At 40.5% G+C, this 20,918-nt stretch overlaps 2 protein-coding genes across 7 annotated transcripts; both read left to right on the top strand.

The window, feature by feature from the left end:
* The first annotated feature begins 3 nt into the window (after window positions 1–3).
* aadat (aminoadipate aminotransferase) lies at window positions 4–9,627 on the top strand. 4 transcript variants are annotated; one of them, XM_023396761.2, is made up of 14 exons: window positions 4–119; window positions 787–858; window positions 1,834–2,002; window positions 2,505–2,637; window positions 3,156–3,230; window positions 3,328–3,537; window positions 3,719–3,784; window positions 3,977–4,059; window positions 4,898–4,994; window positions 5,797–5,858; window positions 6,023–6,087; window positions 7,789–7,895; window positions 9,076–9,177; window positions 9,273–9,627. In XM_023396761.2, the coding sequence occupies exons 2-14, from the start codon at window positions 792–794 to the stop codon at window positions 9,312–9,314; spliced, it is 1,278 nt and encodes a 425-aa protein (XP_023252529.1). In that variant the 5' UTR covers window positions 4–119; window positions 787–791; the 3' UTR covers window positions 9,315–9,627. The 4 variants fall into 4 exon arrangements, with proteins under 4 accessions (XP_023252529.1, XP_023252528.1, XP_087027376.1 ...); XM_023396760.2 differs by lacking the exon at window positions 4–119 and adding an exon at window positions 225–357; XM_087171250.1 differs by lacking the exon at window positions 4–119 and adding an exon at window positions 263–379.
* Window positions 9,628–12,338: 2,711 nt separating this feature from the next.
* mfap3l (microfibril associated protein 3 like) lies at window positions 12,339–20,509 on the top strand. Of its 3 annotated transcripts, none has more exons than XM_023396764.2 (3): window positions 12,339–12,491; window positions 13,994–14,393; window positions 18,417–20,509. In XM_023396764.2, exons 2-3 carry the CDS (start codon window positions 14,081–14,083, stop codon window positions 19,349–19,351), a joined length of 1,248 nt encoding a protein of 415 aa, XP_023252532.1. In that variant the 5' UTR covers window positions 12,339–12,491; window positions 13,994–14,080; the 3' UTR covers window positions 19,352–20,509. The 3 variants fall into 3 exon arrangements, with proteins under 3 accessions (XP_023252532.1, XP_023252533.1, XP_023252534.1); XM_023396765.2 differs by having other exon boundaries at window positions 12,369–12,495; XM_023396766.2 differs by having other exon boundaries at window positions 12,374–12,613.
* The last annotated feature ends 409 nt before the right edge of the window (window positions 20,510–20,918 follow it).

The following is a 20,918-nucleotide window of genomic DNA, read 5'->3' on the forward strand; positions in this document are numbered from 1 at the left end:
GAAGTTCGTCTAATTCGTCGATTTTCGGTCATTCTCCACCTGTGGATACGGTTTATCGCCCTCTAGCGGAGAAAAACAACAACAACAACTCGACAACAGTCACACCAGACCTCTTACCAGTAAGGATTTACAGTCATTTCCTTTATGAATAATCTTAGTAGATTTATGATACCGACTCAAACAATAAACTATCAAAAGAACTTAAGATAAGTCGTTTCGTAAAGCTGTAGTTTTTGTTTTACAGCGTGGGTAGTGTAGTTCGCTCAACGGACACCGCAGCCGACCATTATTCACAGACATTTATCAAGGACTACATTAACCAGAAGCCCCCGCGGCGGTCGCACTAAGCTACGCAAGGTCAGTTGCACAGCTGAACGTGGTCAGGTTAATGCCGTAACTACCGTTTAATGTATTAGTTATAGTCGGTATAATTTACGTTCACGGTGGTGTCCCGTAGAGTGTAAACCAAACCCCTGCTTGTGCATGTTCATTGTTGATTTACATCAGGTCTAACGTTACGCTACTCACCTGATTAACGTACAATAGTGATTTCTGTTGTGCAAGACAAGCCAGCATGGCGAAATTAAGAATTACTTTTCTGTTGTTTTGCTTTTAGTCACACTTTTGTCCATGTGTAATGTATAAAATGTAAAATGGACGACACAAACTCAGACCATATGCTTCTCTGTGAGGCTCAGCAACAGGTTGAGACTGAATGGATGAATAAACAAAGTGATTTTTAATGCGAGGGGAAACTAATATATCTGATTTTTACCATTTGTGCAGGAATCATGAATTACGCTCGGTTTCTGACAGCTGTTAGTGCAGCCAGAAAGCCCTCTCCCATCAGGATGCTGAGTAAGTTTTCCTTCTGTAGTCTGCCTTTCATAACAAGTTTCATCGCTGCTATGCTTTTATAAAATAAGTGGTGTTACATAAGAGACAGACAAAGTTGCGGTATCCGGTGAACATGTTGAGCCGCTGGATCCTATTCCTTCCTCTCACGGTACAGTCTGTACAGTCTCTCTGTGCAGGAGAAATATGTGGCCTCAGGCTTGCTGTTGGTTATTTAATAATTGCTTCTTTTCTTCTTTCACGCAACAGTAAACTTTTTGTTATTTTCAGTATTTTAGTGTAGACATTTATATATATATATATATACATATAGACATTTTATTGATAAACTCTGAGCAAAATCAGAGATGGGGCTGCAACCACTTTGCTGGATTCTGTCTGACTTGACAGAGTGACCTGTACTAAACCTGCCATACACAGACATACCTTCACTGAAATGCTGCTACAACACAATTAATATTAAATGGGAAAAAGAAATTCCTGAAAACAACCAAATTCTGCCCCTGTAGCCTAAATGTTTACTAGATACTTTAAACTTGTTTATTCCAATATTTAATTTATCACAGATACTTAAGTAATGACAAGTAACAACAAACTGCAGTGCATTAGCTTTAAATATGTATATTTGAGTTTGTTTGATTGTTTTTTACTTTTAAATGCTGTGTTTTAAATGTTTGTTTTTTTATTATGAAATAACTCTAAAAAGATCTCAAAAATCCAGTATCAGTGGGACTCTAAAGCCTTTTTACCTGCAAAGTGATATTGATACAAATGTTCACCGGTTTTGGAGCAAGAAACTGAAAAATTCATTAACAATTATTTTCCCTAAATTTCCTAAAGTCCATCTTTATTGATGGTGTAGATTATAAGTTTTAATGTGGATTTCTGTTGTAAGATCAATGAACTAGGATATTAGCGTTTCAGCTGCAACCTCATTATAAGTCAATCCTCATCTTCTCCGTCTCCACCCGTCTGAAGCCGAGCTGCAGCAGCGGTCGCCTCCGTCCCTGATCTCTCTGGCCGGAGGGGCGCCGAACCCCAACACCTTCCCCTTCCAGTCAGCGTCCATCACGGTGAAGAATGGACAAACAGTCACCTTCGATGAAGCTGCGATGAAGAGGGCTCTGCAGTACTCTGCCTCGAATGGGTGAGAGATCAAGATCAGGAATCCATGTTTTGTGGCATCAGTCACTTGTTCAGGAGATTTTCCAGAACTTGAAGAGAGACATTAAAATGTAGCTGCGCTCAAGCCAGCAGATTGTTTTTTGCCAATTTTGCCGATAGCTGGAGCATCTGCACGTTAAAGGCTTTAAATGTGCATCTTATCTTTACTTAAAGCCACCTCAGAATAACATCTGTAGAGCAGAGCGTGGAGGTTATCATTCTGCAGCAACCTTTATCTTTTTATAACAACCTCTGTAAACTTCACAGCCTCAAGTGACTCATTCACCACCAGTGATAACAGATATAGGTTAATGCACCGAGGACAAGTCTAGACATCAAATCCATACAGAGCATCCTTCACCTACACCTTGCTCCTTCATGTTAATTGAAGTGTAAAGCTCTTCTGTGTCTCTAAATGCCACTGATTATTACAAGGTGCACTTTATTGTGCTCTAAGTCTTGAAAAAGTTTCCATTCCTACATAGAATCCCTGAGCTGCTGACGTGGATGAAAAACCTGCAGAAGAACCTGCACAGTCCACCGACCGCCAGCTACACCCCTGAGAACGGCCAGATGGACATGTGTGTGACGACGGGGAGCCAGGAGGGGCTCTGTAAGGTACTGACCCCGACAGCTGCAGTGCTAATGTTTATTTTCACTCACGCTGTTGTTAGAGGAGCAGAGGAAAAAGCAAAGGATCACACAAAGACGTTGGTGTCAGCAAATTTTCTGTTAAAAAAACATCTTGTTTATATGTTGTATCACCTTATACTTAATGACTTTCCCTAATTTTATGAGAATTGGTAATAAATATGATTTTGAACTGAGTCCAAAATTCGTAATTGTTGCTACCAATCCCAAATGAGTCTCTGTATTTCTTTGTCTGTGAATAGCTATTTGGCAAAGGATGTATAGCACGTGAAACATATAAAAAATTAAGGATCTCAACAAATCTTTATAGTAATTTCCATGCAAGCCCAGTTTTAGTTTACAAACAATTTATGTTTTAAACCCAATTAACTTCGGTGTTGACTTAAAATTTATCCTGGAAATCAGATTTTTTTCGAGACCTGCTACATACAGTTGCAGCCTCTTACAGTCTGAGTCTCGTGTGTTCGCTGTTTTGTGGGTTTTAGGTGTTTGAGATGTTGGTCAACCCTGGAGACAACGTTCTGCTGGATGCACCCACGTATTCAGGCACGCTGGCAGCGGTGAGAGGAACTTTATTTCATAATGATATTTTAACTACACAAACATACAGTAACTCAAGGTGAAGTAACCTTTCAACTTACTTCTTTTACTCTGCAGCTTCAGCCGCTCGGTTGCAACTTAATCAACGTTCCTAGCGATCAACACGGCATGATACCTGCGGCCCTGAAGAAGGTCTTATCTCAGTGGGACCCCTCAGAGGTGCACACGCCTGGCAGCACTGCCCCCAAAATCCTCTACACCATCCCCAACGGAGGGAACCCCACCGGTGCCTCCATGACGGTTCAGAGAAAGAAAGAAGTGTACGAGGTTTGTCTCTCCTGCAGAGTCACAAAACAAATCTCTGAGTTCATTCAGAGTCAAAGATGACTGCATTCATGTCTTCACACTCTGCAGATGAAGCTGTATTTTAAAAATCTCTCTGAAGCTGATTTCCCTGCAGATTTACTCCGTCGTTTTCTCTATTAATGTCCTCCGCTCTTTTTAATAGCTGGCCAGACGGTACGACATGCTCATCATCGAGGACGACCCGTACTATTTCCTGCAGTTTGACAAGGTACGAAAAGTTCAATCACCTCCCCGGTTTGTCAAAATGAATTTTCACATTATGTCATATTTAAAAAGGTAAAATAGTTGAGTTGTCTCCTTTACTGTGACTTTCTGGTCTTATCTTAACACATTCACTTGGATTATTATGAATCGAGGCCACAGTCTGGTGTGATTCATGTTGTGTTTCTGTATTTGGCAGCCGTGGGCTCCCACGTTTCTCTCCATGGACGTGGACGGGAGGATCATCAGGACCGACTCTTTCTCTAAGATCTTGTCTTCAGGGTGAGCATCTCAATCTGTGTGTATGAATGTGTGTGTGTGTGGAGGGGTGGTTGTTTTTCTTTAACACCAGTGCATGTGAAGCTCTGCTGTTACCATTTAAGATTTTATTGGCTCTGCTACAGCAGAGATTTTCCTGTAGCAAGTCAGGACTTGACATGTGAGCAGGGTGTGTTTTTCCAGTCAGTCTTACAGTTTAATTTGCTTGTGTAATTCCCCACTGCTCATATCTGATGGTTGCTTGTGCAGGATACAGCTGATGAGTGTGTTCGTAGGAAAGAGGAAATCTTTCATGGCCAAATACATTATAACTGGACACCCCTGTCTATAATCGCTTTATTTAACTCGTTAGTATTCATGTAATCTGTCACATATGCATATATTTTATAGATCCAACAGTAAAATAAAACTTTCAGATTCATTGATTGTGAATTGTTAAATGTTGTAACTACTTGGCGTGTTAAAAAGATTTTTAGTCGATACTGTATCATAGACACCTAAACATGTTTAAAGTGAATGTTTTTCAGACAAATGTACTTTCAGAGCTGGAATCTGTGTTTATGAATTTAACCTTGTTGTTTTGTTGCTTTGAAATAAAGAACTTCGGCAACATCAGTACAAACAGATTAGGAACACACAACGACAAAGTCAGAGCCAACATAAAAAGTGAATATTTGTCTACATGCCATTTTCAAGGTTGTTGGTTTAATATTTCAAGTAATGTCAAGTTAAATATTGCACATGATTCTGTGTGGGAGATGTTTTATGTATAACTCCTTTATGTCTTTGACTTCTTGTCTGCCTTTTGCCTTTTTTTTTAATTTTCTTTTTTGTGCTTCAGGCTGAGGATAGGTTTTGTGACCGGTCCCAAACCGCTGGTGGACCGGGTGGTGCTGCACATCCAGGCCTCAACGATGCACACTAGTACCTTCACACAGGTGAATAAAAACTTCATTTTACACCACCACAACCTGCTCTTTTCCCTATCACTGAATATTCTGCGTGTGTCTGGTATTTGATGTTCATCCTGTGTGGCGGCCTCCATCTTGGTGCCATCTAAACGGGCTAAAGGAGATCATTTAAAAATGCTGTCGACGCTGCGAGCAGTGAACCAAGCAGACCTCCGTGCAGCAGTAAGCACGGAGCAGTTATGCAGTCAACGTACACAGAGTGCCAGCGATGAAGCATATTTTCGAGCAGAGTCATTTGTATAGTCTGCCAGTGTCTGTTCCCACCCCTCAGGCACGCCACATTTACACCAACACAATCGGAAACTCACCAGTAACAAGGGGTGTGTTGTTGCACTGCAGCTGAAGCCAAATCAAGTAAAATAAGACGCTGTGGTGTGTCTGGATTAGCAGCAGCTGCAGAGGAGGTTTTAATAAGAAAGAAAAGGATTAATTAGGAGCTGCAAGATATCTGCCACCATACTCTGATTCAATCCCCGCCTCTGCTTTTTCATCTAATCTGGACTGAAATCTTGTCAGTAACTCAGTAAATGCATGCATGTTGGTATACATCTATTTTGTCTGTGGTGAAAGGAAGAAGGTGTGTCATACTCCCACTGCACGGTTGTTCTAGATTGTATAGGAACTGTAATACTGTAATAAAAATGCAGATGTGAAGGTGGAACATCTGCTGTAGAGTTGTTCCACAATAAGAGAATATGGTTCCTCGTAGGTCTTGTTTGAATCTGTACCAGTCCTCACATTATATAACCCGTCTCCTGCTTCCTCTCAGCTCATGGTGTCCCAGTTGTTGCACAGCTGGGGACAAGAGGGTTTCCTCCAGCACATAGACAGGTACGTCACTTCCAACAGTGTCACTGTACAGACACATCTGCTCTGCATGACAGGTTTGGCTGGTTAAGAATTACCTCATCTGTTATAGCTACAGTACCAGTTAAATAATACAGCCGCTCCTGCAGCGAAGCATGAAACAGTTTTGTTTTTCCTTCCTCTCACAGGGTGATTGAGTTTTACAGGAAACAACGTGATGCCATGATCAGCTCTGCAGACAAGTGGCTCAAAGGTTTGTGGACATGAAATAGAAAAAGAAAACATTACCTATAAACTTATAAATGGTCATGTTGTAGCCTTTTCAGTTGGATTTACTATAAATTAACAGCATCCAAACAGAAATTCATAACCAGATGAACCCAAATTTGATTCCTGGGTGGGGAGCTAATGTGGGTGGAGCAGATGGCCGCCACCACCATGTCTGTGCGTGCCAGACATGTATAAACCTGTCAATCAAACAGATCCACCCCCACCTGTTTTTGGTTTAAAGCTCTAGTAGAACTGTAGAGCAGCATTTTAATGTTATGTTTGTATCTCGTGGGGCGATATAAACACTCCTACTACCAGTTTCATGCTGTTCCACTTATTAACCATTAGTGGCGGTAATTTGCTACGAAATGTAGCAGCATGACAGACGGCGAAGAAGACTGGCAGCTCGTACACGTGGATGTAATCAAAACTTAGAATATTTAAAAGATTTGCTTTGCAAATGTTGAATGAGGGAGAAAATGCAGTCAGCCAGTTTGCCAGGCAGGGAAGATACACTTATTTATACTGAATGTAAACATAACTTTGGTTTCTTCACAAGAACATGGTTTATATCATTTTTTTTATTAAGCCTAATCTGACATAATGCATAAAAGAGGTTTCTCTCAGCTGTCTATTCAGTAGAAGTGTCTGGCTGTAGCGTTTGCTGTTGCTAGGTCGCTAGGTTGCTGGAAGTGAGATGTTGACACTCCAGTGGTTATACAGTAAATCATTTTAAAAAGTCATGACATGTGGCTGAAAGCTCAAATAAACTTCATAAGAGGAATTTGCAATAACAGTTTCTTTGTTAAACTTAAGTTGTTTACATTAATAGAGACTGAGTTATTATAATAGTGTTTGCTGTGATGTCTTGAAGGTTTTAAAGGGAAAGGAAAATGATTGTGTATAGAAACGCATAAGAAGAAGTGAAACTAGCTTTCTGGACCATAACATGTGAAAGAAAATACTGTCATATATTTATGGTGAAGATTTTTATGAGTCGGTTAAGCTGTGTACTTACTATAGTTCACTGTTTTTGCCTTTATTATATACCTTACCATTTTATACCAAAACACATTATATGTGTTACATGGAGCAAAGACACTGCAAAAAGTTTTTTGATCTGTTCCTGGAAAAGTTTTACCACCATCCACCATTAGTTTTAATATATTCCAGCTGTGAGCCGCTCCACCATTTCCTGTGTGTGTATTGCATTGTGGGAGAATAGTGTCCATCAACAGAGTTTTTTTAGTCTTCAAATGCACACATACTGTTTTTTTGTCAGGTTTCCGGGGTGAAAACAATAAATACTCAAAACTTGCTAAAAAGTATTATGTGGTATGAGTTTGGGAAACAGCTTGTTTTCTTGGAGCCACTGCCTAGAGGTCATTTATGGAAATGCATGTTAAACAACATTGGCAGGCGCATTCATGCCATTTGTAACACCAAGCACCACATTTGTGAAGGTGTAAACTACTTATGAGACCGTATGTTTTGTCAAGTGTCGGTTAAATGGAGAAGAATTGTTAGAGAAGCTGCACAGAAACGGATTCACGACAGCGACAAAAAAACGGACCACATAGGGAAAAACTGCTGGCTGAGTCAGAAAGCACACACCCAGCCTTTTCTTTTTTCCCTACTTTGTATGTGTGTGTGTGTGTGTGTGTGTATGTGTGTGTGTGTGTAGATGTAGCAGAGTGGCACAGCCCATCAGCAGGCATGTTCCTGTGGATCAAGCTAAAGGGCATCGCTGATACTCAACAGCTGATTATGGAGAAGGCGTTGGAGAAGGAGGTCAGAACTCAAAAACACAACACACACGCAAAACCTACACATGTCCACTTCAAGTTAACACATACCCGCGTCACTCTAGCATGCAAATAACAGCTACCCAGAATGCATCTGCGTGCTTTTGCCTCTCCCTGTGTCCCTTGTTTGCGAGCAGATGTTATGCACCAGGGGTGAGGCAGGTTTTGTGAAGGAGTAAAGGAGGAGTGAAGGATGGTGCATGTAAAGCAGGCATTGTGCACACTGTGAGTGGGTTAAGCAACTGAGTGTTTCCACTCCTACACAAACACACACACACACACACATACACACTGAGCCTCTGTAAATCCCTGCTAGCGAATAGCTGATTAGCCATATAAAAACAAGAGTGGGTACAATCAAGCTTTTCCAAGGTCTCTGCACAGTGGACTTCTCTGCTCCGAATCCTGGTTATTTAAAACCTCCACACAGAACAAAGCAAAGACTTTCTCCAGTTTATCCTTGGTGCTAACAGAGGAGGAATAACAGCACTTTGAATCTGAAATGAATAAACAAAGAGTATCCTGTTTGTGTTTTATCTTTTCCCATGATCTCACCAGCAAGTAGCTGAATGTCTGAAACAGGCTAAAGAAATAGTTTTGGAAAATACTGTTATTCACTTTAAGCTAGATTAGAGGTTTGATGCCGCTTTCATGTCTGTTGGTTTAATATGCAGCTAGTTATCTTAGCTTAGCATAAAGAGTGGAAACAGCTAGCCCGGCTCTGATGATAACAACCATCAAATCTAAAGGTCACTCTCATTTTATTTCCTTCGTTTAACCTGTACAAAAAAATAAATGTAAATACAGCAACTTGTGGTTTATATGAGGGACTATTTCTTGGCTGGGAATAGTGACTTTAAAAACGAATATTTCACCCTCTTGATCAAGTTGTTGTTCATTTGTGTCCTGAGAATGAAAATTGATGACCTGCCTGGCTTTACATTAGGACAAGACTTAGTGTTCGCATAAAACAGCCACTGATAAAAAAACAAAGACCAGTTTGTTCTCAAGGCCTTCGTTACGTGAAAAGATCAACTGTGTCAAAACTGTAGGGGGGGAGTAATGAAAATATCAAGTAACACGAGCCCCGTGTGTGTGTGTGTGTGTGTGTGTGTGTGTGTGTGTGTGTGTGTGTGTGTGTGTGTGTGTGTGTATGTGTGTTAAAGGTGCTGCTGGTTCCCGGAGGCGTCTTCATGATCAACAGTAGTGACCCCTGTCCCTACGTCAGAGCGGCCTTTTCTCTCTCCACACCAGCACAGATTGATGAGGTACACACACACACACACACACACACACACACACACACACACACACATGCACACGCCCCATAACTGACTCTAATCTCTCACATTTCTTTCAACAGGCTTTCAAACGACTCTCCTCACTCATCAAAGATGCTTTGTGATGAGAAGTTTATTTTTCCCTGACAGATTATGTATTTTTTCTCAATTTATTGTTGAGGGCTTTTATATTGAAATATATTATTGAGTTTAAATATATTTTAATATTTTGTTACCTCTGACTATATGTAAACCACAGTCAAAAGTTTAGAAAAATGTTTTCAATGCATGTCTATTCAACATGGGGCTTATCATTGAAAACCCTTTGGAGCAATGACAAAAGAAGTAATCTCATAATTTGTTGCTCCATCGTTGCACTACACAGTGATGTTGTTTTTAACTTTTCCATGTACAAAAATAAATAATAGCTTATAATTATTCTGTATTTTGTCTTGTGAGTCTACATGTTTTTGCTCCTTCTTCAAAGACGATGACTCCTGGTGAAATATTTCCTCTGTGACATACATCTTAAATTGCACTCGGCCTGGTGCATGGATTTCATAGATGGGGAAAACTTACTGGAGGATACAGAAACAAATAAAGTGGCCTGGTTTTCAATAATTCAAATACATAAAACAAAAATACATTTCACACTCCATTACGTTAAACTACATAACTTTTATCATTTGGACACAACAGTGACATCACTAGATATCACTGTTTCCTGTATTAGTTGAATGTTGGTAGCATGTCAGGTGTCATTTTGGCTCTATGAGACAACACATCTCAGAAGTTTGAGCATTAACTTACATGTTCTGTTAAAGTGTGATAATGTTATATCTTTTAAGTTAAGGCAGGCGATGCAGCGAGGTTTCATGGGCATGTTTTAGAGAGGTGTCATTTCAAAAAGTAGGTGCAGAGGTTCACTGACAGTCAACTTGAACTCCTCCTGCACTTGGCAGGACGAATTAATGTTTGAGCTGTGGTGTTGCAACACTTGTAGTGTCAAGAACAACTTTACTTTGAGATTAAAACAAGAGTGTTGCTAGAGTTTAGTTCAACACCAAAAATAGAAAAACCCATCTACCACCAACATTCAGAAAACATGCCGGAAATGGTTTCATGTTCTTGTTTTCTGCAGGTGCAGCTTTGAGAATCAAAATGTCACATTACCATCTAAATCTCTCTCCATGGTCTGTGTTTAATCTGCTAATTGATGATAAAAAGCCCAATTGATTTGGAGGTTGTCCCAAACCAAAACCTTGTTGCAAAACTAAAGCTCTCAAGATTTAGGCAATCGGGGCACAAAAAAGGATTTTAGCTGCTATTACTGGTCACAGAGGATTAACACAACATTGTAGTGGTCTTTTTACCTGTGGCCTCATGTTAACTTTACAGCTTTACTTATGGCTGAAGTAAACATTCAGCTGGTGCCATCTCTTTGTTTCCTGATGACTTTTGAAAAATCACGTTCAAGTAAGAAAAAACAACCTTTTTTTTCCCACCAGATTGTCTTCATCTTTTTTTAAACCTGCATGGTTAGCAGTCACACAACAGTACTTGCTGACAACAACAGAGCCTGTCTGTTGGTGGAAACTGTTTCCTTCTCCTTTGTACAGACTTTCTCCCCGCTGTGTTAACACGAGACCGGGCTAATGAAGTCAAACCAGCATTAGCCTCATTATTGAACAGCCACACCTCGTATGTAGCACTGTGTGAACAGTGTGTCTGAGATCTCAGAAGTGTTTGTGTGCAACTGAAACATTCATCTGTGAAGGTTAAGAAGATCAGAGGGGCGGCTTAGAAATCAGGCTTTTGTAACACTTACTTACACTCCTCTGGCTGCAGTGTTAGAGCTAAAAATCCTCAGGTAAAGGCTGCAATACCACTATGGAAAAATACTACATTAAAAATATGCATCCTGAATCCTGGATTTAAAACTTTGCCTGCGTAAATGTAAGCTATTAGCTGTAAAATCTCCTTAAGCATCTTGGGTAGAAAAGGGGTTGATGTTAAACAATTGAAGAAAAACACCAAATTCCCTCTAAATGTTATTAAATTTAGCATGAAAAGCATATACTTTAACCTTTAAACTGTATTTTGGGATCATCTTACTCCATTACGAAAACAAACACAGACTTTGGTGACTATCACATAAACTAAAGCACCGTCACACACACATTTCCTGAAATATCCATAGCTTCTATATGTAGATGGAGCATTATTGACTCAGTTATTGACACCTGGTGCAGAGTGTCGATTTCAGACTTTTACTGTGGCCTCAAGGTCAGTCAGTTATCAACTGTGGCTCACAAACAAACAGCCCGTTTGGCCTTTTGTTCTGTCTTTATTTTCGTCCAGGAAACGTTTTTTTTTATCCATATTGCTTAATTGTTCCAAAAGGAAATTTGTTTTTCTGTGTCCTGCTGCTTTCTATGCCCCTTACTTACCCTGATTGTTGTTGTTTTTGTCTGTTTTGACTGTCCTAACCTTTTAGCTTTAATTGATAACAAAGTAAATGCAGGGCAGCAATGGGTTTTGACCGCAGCGCATTTACCTGTCAGAAATACAGATGATGTGAAAAACATTTTCACCAATTTGGGCCTTGAACAGTTTAAATGAAGTCAAATGATTGGAAACCACAGGTTTTATCTTCTACAATGCCTTGTTTTTTATAAGATTGTTATATGTTTTAACTGCTTGTTTTATCTGCCAGATAAATGTAGTGTAGTAAAAAAAAAAAAAAAGAACAATATTTCCTTCTGAAATGTAGTAAAGTATAAAGTAGTACAAAAGAAGCCTAGCTCAACTTGTACTTAATTACAGTTCATGAGTAAATGTACTCACTCTCCATCACTGGGTGAAGAAGTAATAGCCAATATGGAAGACTGTGACTCTGACCCATATAATATGTCACCCATTTAGAAATGAAATTGATTTGCTCTAGAAAATGTCCTCAGAAGACCTGAGGACCCCCATACATTGACCTACTTTGGAAATAGGGTTTACACTAATGGAACAGTGATAAAAACTCATCATTAAAATGTTTTATTACTCCAAATCATTGTCTAAATAGCAATTTATTCACCTAAATGTTTAACATATCCAAGCAATGCAACCCAAGCACCTCAGCAATGTTGCCACCCAGCGCGTGCTGAAGCACAGAGAAACTAGTTGCTGGTTGCTTATAGCGGACGACCAGCGGTGGGAGGAGAATCGAGATGCCGGAGAAATAAGCGACAAAACATCGACTCTGGTGCTTCCCATCAAACATCCGCGTTTGACCGGCGACACACCATGATGTAAGTAAGGAAATAGTGTTTAATTTGAAGAATTTCGTTCGTTTTTTTTTATCAACATTTAGCCGCTAGCGTCGACACTGAGTTGGCCGTTTGCTGGACCGTTGTGCTCGCGCTCTGAGGAGGTAACGTTATCGCGTTTGTCGGTATGAATTCAGAGCCTTTTAACGCTTTTTTGTCATCAACTGCTGCTGCTACTGTTAACGGCAGCTACATAAATCGTCCATTAAATGTTAGCTAAAGAGACTGTCTGACTACATTTTGTAAACAGCAGTGGCACAGTTCTGGAAGGGTCCCGTGATATAAAAACCGACTGTCGTCCAGCACATAGCCGGGTCCCACGCCTTTGTTTTGTGTTGCGTTTAAACGGCACAGTTCAAGGCGACGAATTCGTCGTAACAACCCCGCATATAATTAAATTACAATTGACAATCCATATTATTGCGAGTTTGTTTTTATCGGACTTGCATGAGGTAGCTAACGATGTCATCTTCGTTGGCTATGTGTCTGGCAACGATGTGAGCTAGAAAATAGACGGAGCCCACACACAGCTCCGTTATGTTGTAATGTGGCTTTGTTTTCGTATTAATCAAGCCAGTTGGTGCTGTTAACACAGATGAGAAAGCTACTTGTGTGATTTTAATGTTACAGTCGATCTCTTTTTACGTCATTGCAAATTATAGATGCCTATATTTTTTATTTTTCATATGATGTAACTGGCTTTAGCAGTGAACACATATTAGCTAGATTAGACTGGATGAAAACCCAGACTAAATGCTGGTGTTTTGTGCTGTTAGGTAACTATGAATGAATGTAGATATGATCAGTGAGTTAGTGAGACCACACCATTACTCTAGCTGCATGTAGGCAAGACTTTAACCTCTTATGTTGCTTATTTTATTTGATTAATAATCTATTACAGACTAACATCATAGGATGTCAGTAGAACACCGTCAGTAATCAGATTGTATGGTATTTGAAATTTTTATAATACAGAACAAGGAATAGCAAGGATCTTTAAGTAGATATGAAGGTGCCACCTCTTGGGATTTTTTACATGATAAACAATAACTACAACATTAAATAGCTAGTTATCATCATTGAAATTTAATTAGCCAAGAAAGAAAGGTTAATTGATTGTTAATTACTAAGAGATGAAATGATTAGTTCATTAATAATTTGTCAATCAACAGAAATTTGCTGCTTTTCTTTGTTTTATATCACTGTATGTTTTAGGCTCTTGGTTGGCCAAAACAAGTAATTTGAAGATGTTACTTTTGGCTTTGGCTAATGCTGGCTTTTTTCTTCTTTTTTTTTTTTTTTTTAGATGTTTTATAGGCCACACCATTAATATATAAAATAATTTTTAGTTGCAGTCCTGTGTTACAAGAGCAGCTTCCTTATCAGTGTATTCCAGCTGCTGAGCATCAAGGCCTGAACAGGTACATGTTGTTTCGTCCTGTGCTGTCTGATTAATAAATGGCAATTTTCTTTCTTGTTTTCAGTGAGATGTTTCAAGTCGCAGAGCTGAATACCAAATTGCCTTCTACTATCAAGAGATAGCCAGTGTGCAGGATGCACACCCAGGAGGAATGACAGAGTCTCTTCCCCCTCACCAACATTCAGAGAAAATGCACTGGACCGTCGGATACGTGTTTGTGGTCCTGGTGTCCCTTATCACCTATCACACCGCCGGGGCCTTATCGCTGGACACGGATGGAAACCATACACAAACCGGCAATGTGACAGACGACGGATTTGTCCCAGTTGTGTTCACAAAAGTGAGCCAGATAATTGCCCGGGAGGGGAGCTGTGCGCTGATTGATTGCAATGTCACCGGAGACCCGTTCCCCAGAGTTCAGTGGTTCAACTCCCATGGCGACCGTCTGGACACGGAGACAACTGGTGAGTCAAATTGTGTTGTTACTTTAAACCTGGTTTCCTGTTCTCTTTGACACCAGCATTGCCAGTCACTCAATTATAATTTCAGTAGAAGAAAATGTGTCAGGTTTGTTGTATACTATGAACAAGGCCTCTGAAAGTTAACAACAGGACATTTAGAATAGTTTCTTATTTTGAACAAGTTAGTCAGTATTCATTACTTCCACACTATCATGCATACTACAGGGTTTCTTCCAGGAGATTATGCAAGAGAGGTGGTTAGCCACCCACATTCTTGTTTTTAGTGAGCGAAGACCTAATGACCAGACTCATCAAATATATGGGACTTGGTCTGTGAAACTGCAACTCTGCTCTTTTTCTCTGGAGGCTGATGTTTTATTTCAGAAAAGCATACACAATGTTTACAGTGTTATTGGAGGTGGCCCAACTATTTAAGAACCAGTGAATAACCAGCCTAGAAATACACCTGCTGATTTTATTATGCCCATCAAAGCCCCCCTAATTACAAAAAAAAAAATTCCACTCGGCCAGCTCAGTGGGGATCAACATGGTCCACATACTGTAATTAAAGAGATCAACAGTTAGCAGCTTTAAGACGTCTGTACACTATATAAAAACAGCCATGCAGCCATCTTACCTGCTCTTGAAGGCATGAAAAAACACAATTTAGTGTAAACTGCTCTAACTAAAATATAGAATATGTTTGGATATATTGTGATACAGTAAAATCCTAGGTAAAATTGATTGAGAAACTGTTGATGGATGAAATAACCAGGCAGGTAATGTACAGACGATACTCACACCAGCGGATATACCACATAGACAGAAGTAGTAGTGTACCGGTGCCAGGATGTTTTGATCTGAAGAGCAAATGTGAAAAAAAAGAAGCTGCTTTTACGTGTTTAGACACTGGGAAATAGGACAACGTAGAATCCTGATGCTTTGATGCACACAAAGACACGACTGGCGTGTGGGCTTACATAGAAAACAATAGTCACAGGTGTTTAATGCACTTCATACACTATGGGTTTGGGGTTCCCCTCAGTTAAAGTGGGAACCAAAAGCAACCACAGGAAGTGTCATCGTTATAATTGTTGAAGAGACAGAAAAAAAGCAGCTGCATCAGCTCAGTGTCTGTCTGAGTATCTTCAAGGCCACTGTGCCGACTCAATATGATGATAATCTGTGATCGACATTGTGAATGCAGCTATCAGAGCTTATTAACTGATGTGAAGTCAGGTCCTGAAATGCCATCTTCTGTTCCAGCATAAAGAGTTTCCATCTGGATGCATTGTCACAAGAAAATGGAAGATTACTATCAGTAAGAACAAAGGAGCTGACCCTCCAGCTCATAAATGAGCGTATTCAAGGCCACTGTGATGTCGGACAGTAATGGAAGTTAATGCTCTTGGCAAATAAAAAGGAAGAGTGAAAAGACAAGACAGGAACTGAAGACTTGTGTGTTGATTTTTACTCCTGGTTCCACTCTGATATGCCACAGACAGTTGTCTGTGAATGTTTAATCAAAGTGAAACTTGACTTCTGAACATGTGGATGGGACAGCTTTGTGTTCCTGAGGGAAATTTGTCTCAATCTTTGCACGCTTCTTCTTGCAGCATATATTATTTTCTTTCTGTGACAGCGGGCGTTTCCCAGTTAGATTCAGGAAGTCATTTAGACAGTCTTTTTTTTTGTTTGTTTGTTTTACTAATGATTTTCATTCAAGGCGAGCCTCTTTCGTCTGTTTGAATATTGCGATCCACCTCAGAAGGAATGCCGAGGGAAGAGTCGTTTGTTGTTTTGCTGCTTCTCCTGAGCCGACCTGTTGAAACCTGCTGTCCGAGAGAGGAGAGGCAGCATTGTTATTATGACCCACAAACCCAGAACAGCGTTTGTACCATCACAGAGCTTTTCCCTGGGGTTACACACAGGAATATAATTAGGGAGCGAGAGACTTTCACCACAGAAGTTCACTCTGATAAATAGTGGTCACTTTAAGAGCAGTGTCACTAATCTGCCCTCGCTGGTTTCCCCTGCAGATGTCGGCCTATTACTCAGGCTCCTGGGTGTTTTTTATTTTCCCTACAAACTTGCTTGTAGTATTGGGCAGTACATCAATCGCATCACATGATCCGGTGGTGGAGGTAAAATTAGAAACCTTGCTCTCACATGAAAAGGCGGATGGGCAGGACGCTGTTGTCAGCCACGCTGCTTTTCCTGACTGCTCATTCATCTCCTCCAGAGGATACCAGTGTGGGAAGTTGATGGTGCTCGCAGTATAGAGGGCGGTCTCGTCCAGACTTCAGACTACAGATTTAGAGACGCCCTCTGTGATTTCCATCTGTACTCCCACACTGTAGAAACAGTAACTGAGGGGGAGCTGCAGCTGAATTCACTGAAACTTAACTTCTGGTGGATAAATGCTGCCCTCGAAGTTGTCCGTGAATCGCCAGTTCAAGACCAAGCACAGAGTTCATTTCACTTTTTGTTCTAAACACACGATTACAGCTACCATTATAGGATTTTTTACTGGTACCACTGGTAAAAAAAAGTGTTGACTGACAGGCGTTACTGGTGACTAGACTGTATATCTGTGCCCAGTTTAGATTTTATTTAAAACTTTCTTCCAAAACATTTTGTTGTCACTGGAGTGATGTGTTACTCTATAACTTTGCTGACTCAGCCTGAGTTTGAGAGTTATTATGTGCTTGTTTAATGTTTGTTTCCTTGTGGGCACTTTGTACTGTCAAAGACTCTCTGACCTTTTGTGTTGGACAATGTTGATATTCTCTCAATATGGTGATATGTGATTTCCTTGTGCTCAGCTCATGTAATCATTGGCTATGACTAAAACTATCTTTATAGCGAGCCTCATTAGCCTCTCAGTGAGAAAATACATGCAAATACATGTACAATATGTTTATGTTGTAACTTTAAGTATCTTAAAATGCAGAATCACGTTTGAATTTTTTTTCCAGGTTTGACTCCAATCCTTAAAAAATAAATGTCTGATAAAATTGTAAGATGAGAAAATAAATTTATGTTTTGTAAAAAGGGTGAACTGGATCTTTAAAACATGTTTTCATGCTTGTTTATCCTACCCCAGTCCAGCATGTAAATAGATGGTTCTTGTTTTGATTAAGGACTCAAACCTCAGCACACAGAGCAGTGTTTCCTGGTGAGATGTAGCTGCGCCACCTGTTTCAATAAGGAAAGCATTAGAAAGGTCACTGCTGTTCTCTGGACTCGAGACACAAACACAGATGAAATCCATGTTCAGTGTTCCCTTTAAAACCAATCAACTGATTTATCTGATATCAAATATACATCACACACTAGCAGGGCAGATACTGAACGTAACATAACTTTACATTTCAGAGCCAAAGATTGAGATCAGCACAGATGGAGGCTTAGACATGAGATCACTGCATACAGTGCTACCTCAAGGACTTTTTAAATTGAGTTATAAACGGGTTTGCCAAAACAATGTGTTCTTGAGTCGCCAGGCTCCTCAAAAAAAAGTCAGAACAATGTAATGTAAGCAAATCTGATAAAACAAGTTCCTGTTGGAAAGCAGCAAACATCAGCTGCAGAAACACTGCAGAAGAGAGTTTACTGTCGAGTCATTTAGCAGAGAAACAGATGCATTAAGAGGATTTTCAGGGTTTAAACTATGACTTTAGAGTGAGTCACTTGGTGGGCGATGAATAGATGAATAATCATGCTTTTAAAAGCAAGTAAAAAAAAAAAAAAAAACTGAACTGAAAATTGTATTTGTTCTGCTCGATCAGACAGATTTTGAGGACTTGCCAAACAGTAGCTGGTTATCAGTTGTATTTAAAGGGAAATTATGGTTAATAACTGTTTGGGTTTAATTTTTATAGCGCTGGCTGTTGGTTCTATCAGTTATGTTGAAGTAATTGCTCAGTAAAACCCAAGTTGTAATAAACCAGATTTGTGGTTGTTTGTTCTTACAGGTATGTGCTGTATATTTTCTTCATAACATCTGTCTGTCTGCCTCTGTAGGTGGGAAGTGGTGGCTGCTGGACAGTGGCGTCCTCAACATCACCAGCATTGAGTTTGCAGACCGTGGAAAGTACACCTGCATGGCATCCAACGTGCACGGCAGCTCCAACTGCACAGTGACACTGCGGGTGGTCTTCACCAACGGTGACATGGGTGTGTACTACATGGTGGTGTGTCTGGTTACCTTCACCATCATCATGGCCCTGAACGTCACACGCCTCTGCATGATGAGCAGCCACCTAAAGAAGACAGAGAAAGCCATTAACGAATTCTTCCGCACCGAGGGCGCCGAGAAGCTCCAAAAGGCCTTCGAGATCGCCAAGAGGATCCCCATCATCACCTCCGCCAAGACGCTGGAGCTGGCCAAGGTGACGCAGTTCAAGACCATGGAGTTTGCGCGATACATTGAGGAGCTCGCTCGCAGCATCCCGCTGCCACCGCTCATCATGAACTGCCGCACTTTCATGGAGGAGATCCTGGAAGTGGTGGGGGTGGAGGAGATGAGGCACACTTTTGTCAGACAAGCACCTGAGGGACGGCGTGAGGTTGCGGGCAGGGTCGCTTCCATCGGGGGGAGAGACGTCTTCACCATCCTGCAGGAAAGGGAGAGAGAGCGAGGCCGGGAGAGGGAGCGCAGCGAATCCCCTGCCGCAGACTCGGACAACTCCTCGGTTCAGGAGCAGCCACAGCATATCGCCATCCAGGTGTCTGTCCACCCGCCACTCGCAGTCGGAGGTTGCTGCAGCATTGAAGCTCCACCACAGCCAGAGGACACACCCTCCTCACCTCCCCCCTCCTCACCCCCACCACTAGCTCCTCTTCACCATGAGGAGCAGCCTGAGGCGGAGGAGGAGCAGAGTGCCGAAGAGGCTGCGCCTGAACCGACGGCCGATAAGACCCCTCCCTGCCAGGTGTTTTATGAGAGCCATGTGTGACGAAACAAACAAACCCTGGAGGAACGATACGTTTATCCTGCTATGCATTTTCACTTGAAGACAAGAAAAGGTCCACAAAACATTTTTAATTTCACATTTTGGAGAGAAACAATCACATTTTTATTTATCTTTTCTGAATGGAACAATCTCTTTAAACCTTTGTAGGCTGTTCTACTGAGAATAAACCATTAGACACTTGAACGTTTTTCTCACTCTGGTCTTTTCATGCTTGAATGTACATGGAAGGGGTAATCAATATTATTATTATTAGTGTAATAAGCAATGAATTGTAAAGGGAGATTTCCTGTGTTGAGATTTTCATTGCTCAGACTATTATTTAAAGAATTAGGGTTCTTCAGTCTGAAGGTGGGGGGAGGGTGTTTATTCGTTTAAGTTTTTAGTTTCTTACAGTGCTAAATTTTATGACTAACTCCAGAAATCTGCCTCAAGCTGCTTTTCATGCTGTTTTTCCAAACCACAAAAGCTGAGCTTCCTTCATTTGCTCAAGAAGTCACATCCTGCTACTGTTACAGCTGATCCGCTGTTACTGTACAACGTCCCGCTCAAATAGAGATGCATGCTGGACTGAAATAAAAGATTTGAGTTTGGTCCCAATTTCATGATTGTATGGCCTACTGTATTCTATAAAAAACAAGTAAGCCAGGTAAACTTCTGAGTGTACAGTATATTTCATGACTGGGTCTCTCACACACCTCTGGGTAGAGTTTATGTTTCCTTTGAAATATTTTTAAAAGTATTATTATATTATTGCCCATTGTGTTGTGAATTTTGTTTTTCAGCTACCTTAAATAGTTTTTAGAAAGTCTTTTGTCTTCTCTCGCCTCAGAGGATAAGAGAAGCTTCTTTTCCTCTGTCATGTGCTGTTTCTAGGTTTTTGAAATTGACTCCTGATGTGATCTCAGCATTGTCTTGCTTCTGCAGAGGCTTTACAGTACAGTTGCATTTCTGCTGCATGTGAAAATGGACAGCGAGATGTTTGACATCTTTCTCTGGGACAAAAAGGACTTGTTTTCTTTCTTTTTTGCTTGGCTAACAGTCCAGTCTGTGGCGGAGATGAACTGGATTCTGTTCTTTTACTGGTGCTCTTGAAATGCCTCTTTTTTGTAGTGGAATAAATGGAAGTGCTGTGTAAAAAAACTTTCCACAGTTTGGTCATTTGTGTGATGTTTTTCTTTTATCAAGCTTGCATATATTTACTATAAATATCTGCTTTATCCACATACAAAATTGGTTATTTTTGTAATTATCAGCAATATCAGTAATAGCAATAATACTCAAATGTAAATTAGTGCATCTAAAATTATGACTTTGAAGAGTACAGCTGAAAGGGTTACTCCATTTATCAGTTAGCCCAAGGGCATAGGTTTGCATATGGACGGTAGGAACATGTCCCTACCAATATTTTGGGAGGACAGAATTATCCCAGCCAATATTTGAGTGAACTTGTTTGTATGCCCTCCAAGAGGTGATGTCTCCAAGACAACCAATTAAGTCATGTTACCATTTGATTGACTGAAACGGCGGGGACTATCTGAAGGCTAAAATC

Source organism: Seriola lalandi, unplaced genomic scaffold (genome assembly GCF_002814215.2).
Source record: "Seriola lalandi dorsalis isolate HSWRI2012SDOR001 ecotype SW California unplaced genomic scaffold, Sedor1 jcf7180002054983, whole genome shotgun sequence".
Classification (NCBI taxonomy): domain Eukaryota; kingdom Metazoa; phylum Chordata; class Actinopteri; order Carangiformes; family Carangidae; genus Seriola; species Seriola lalandi.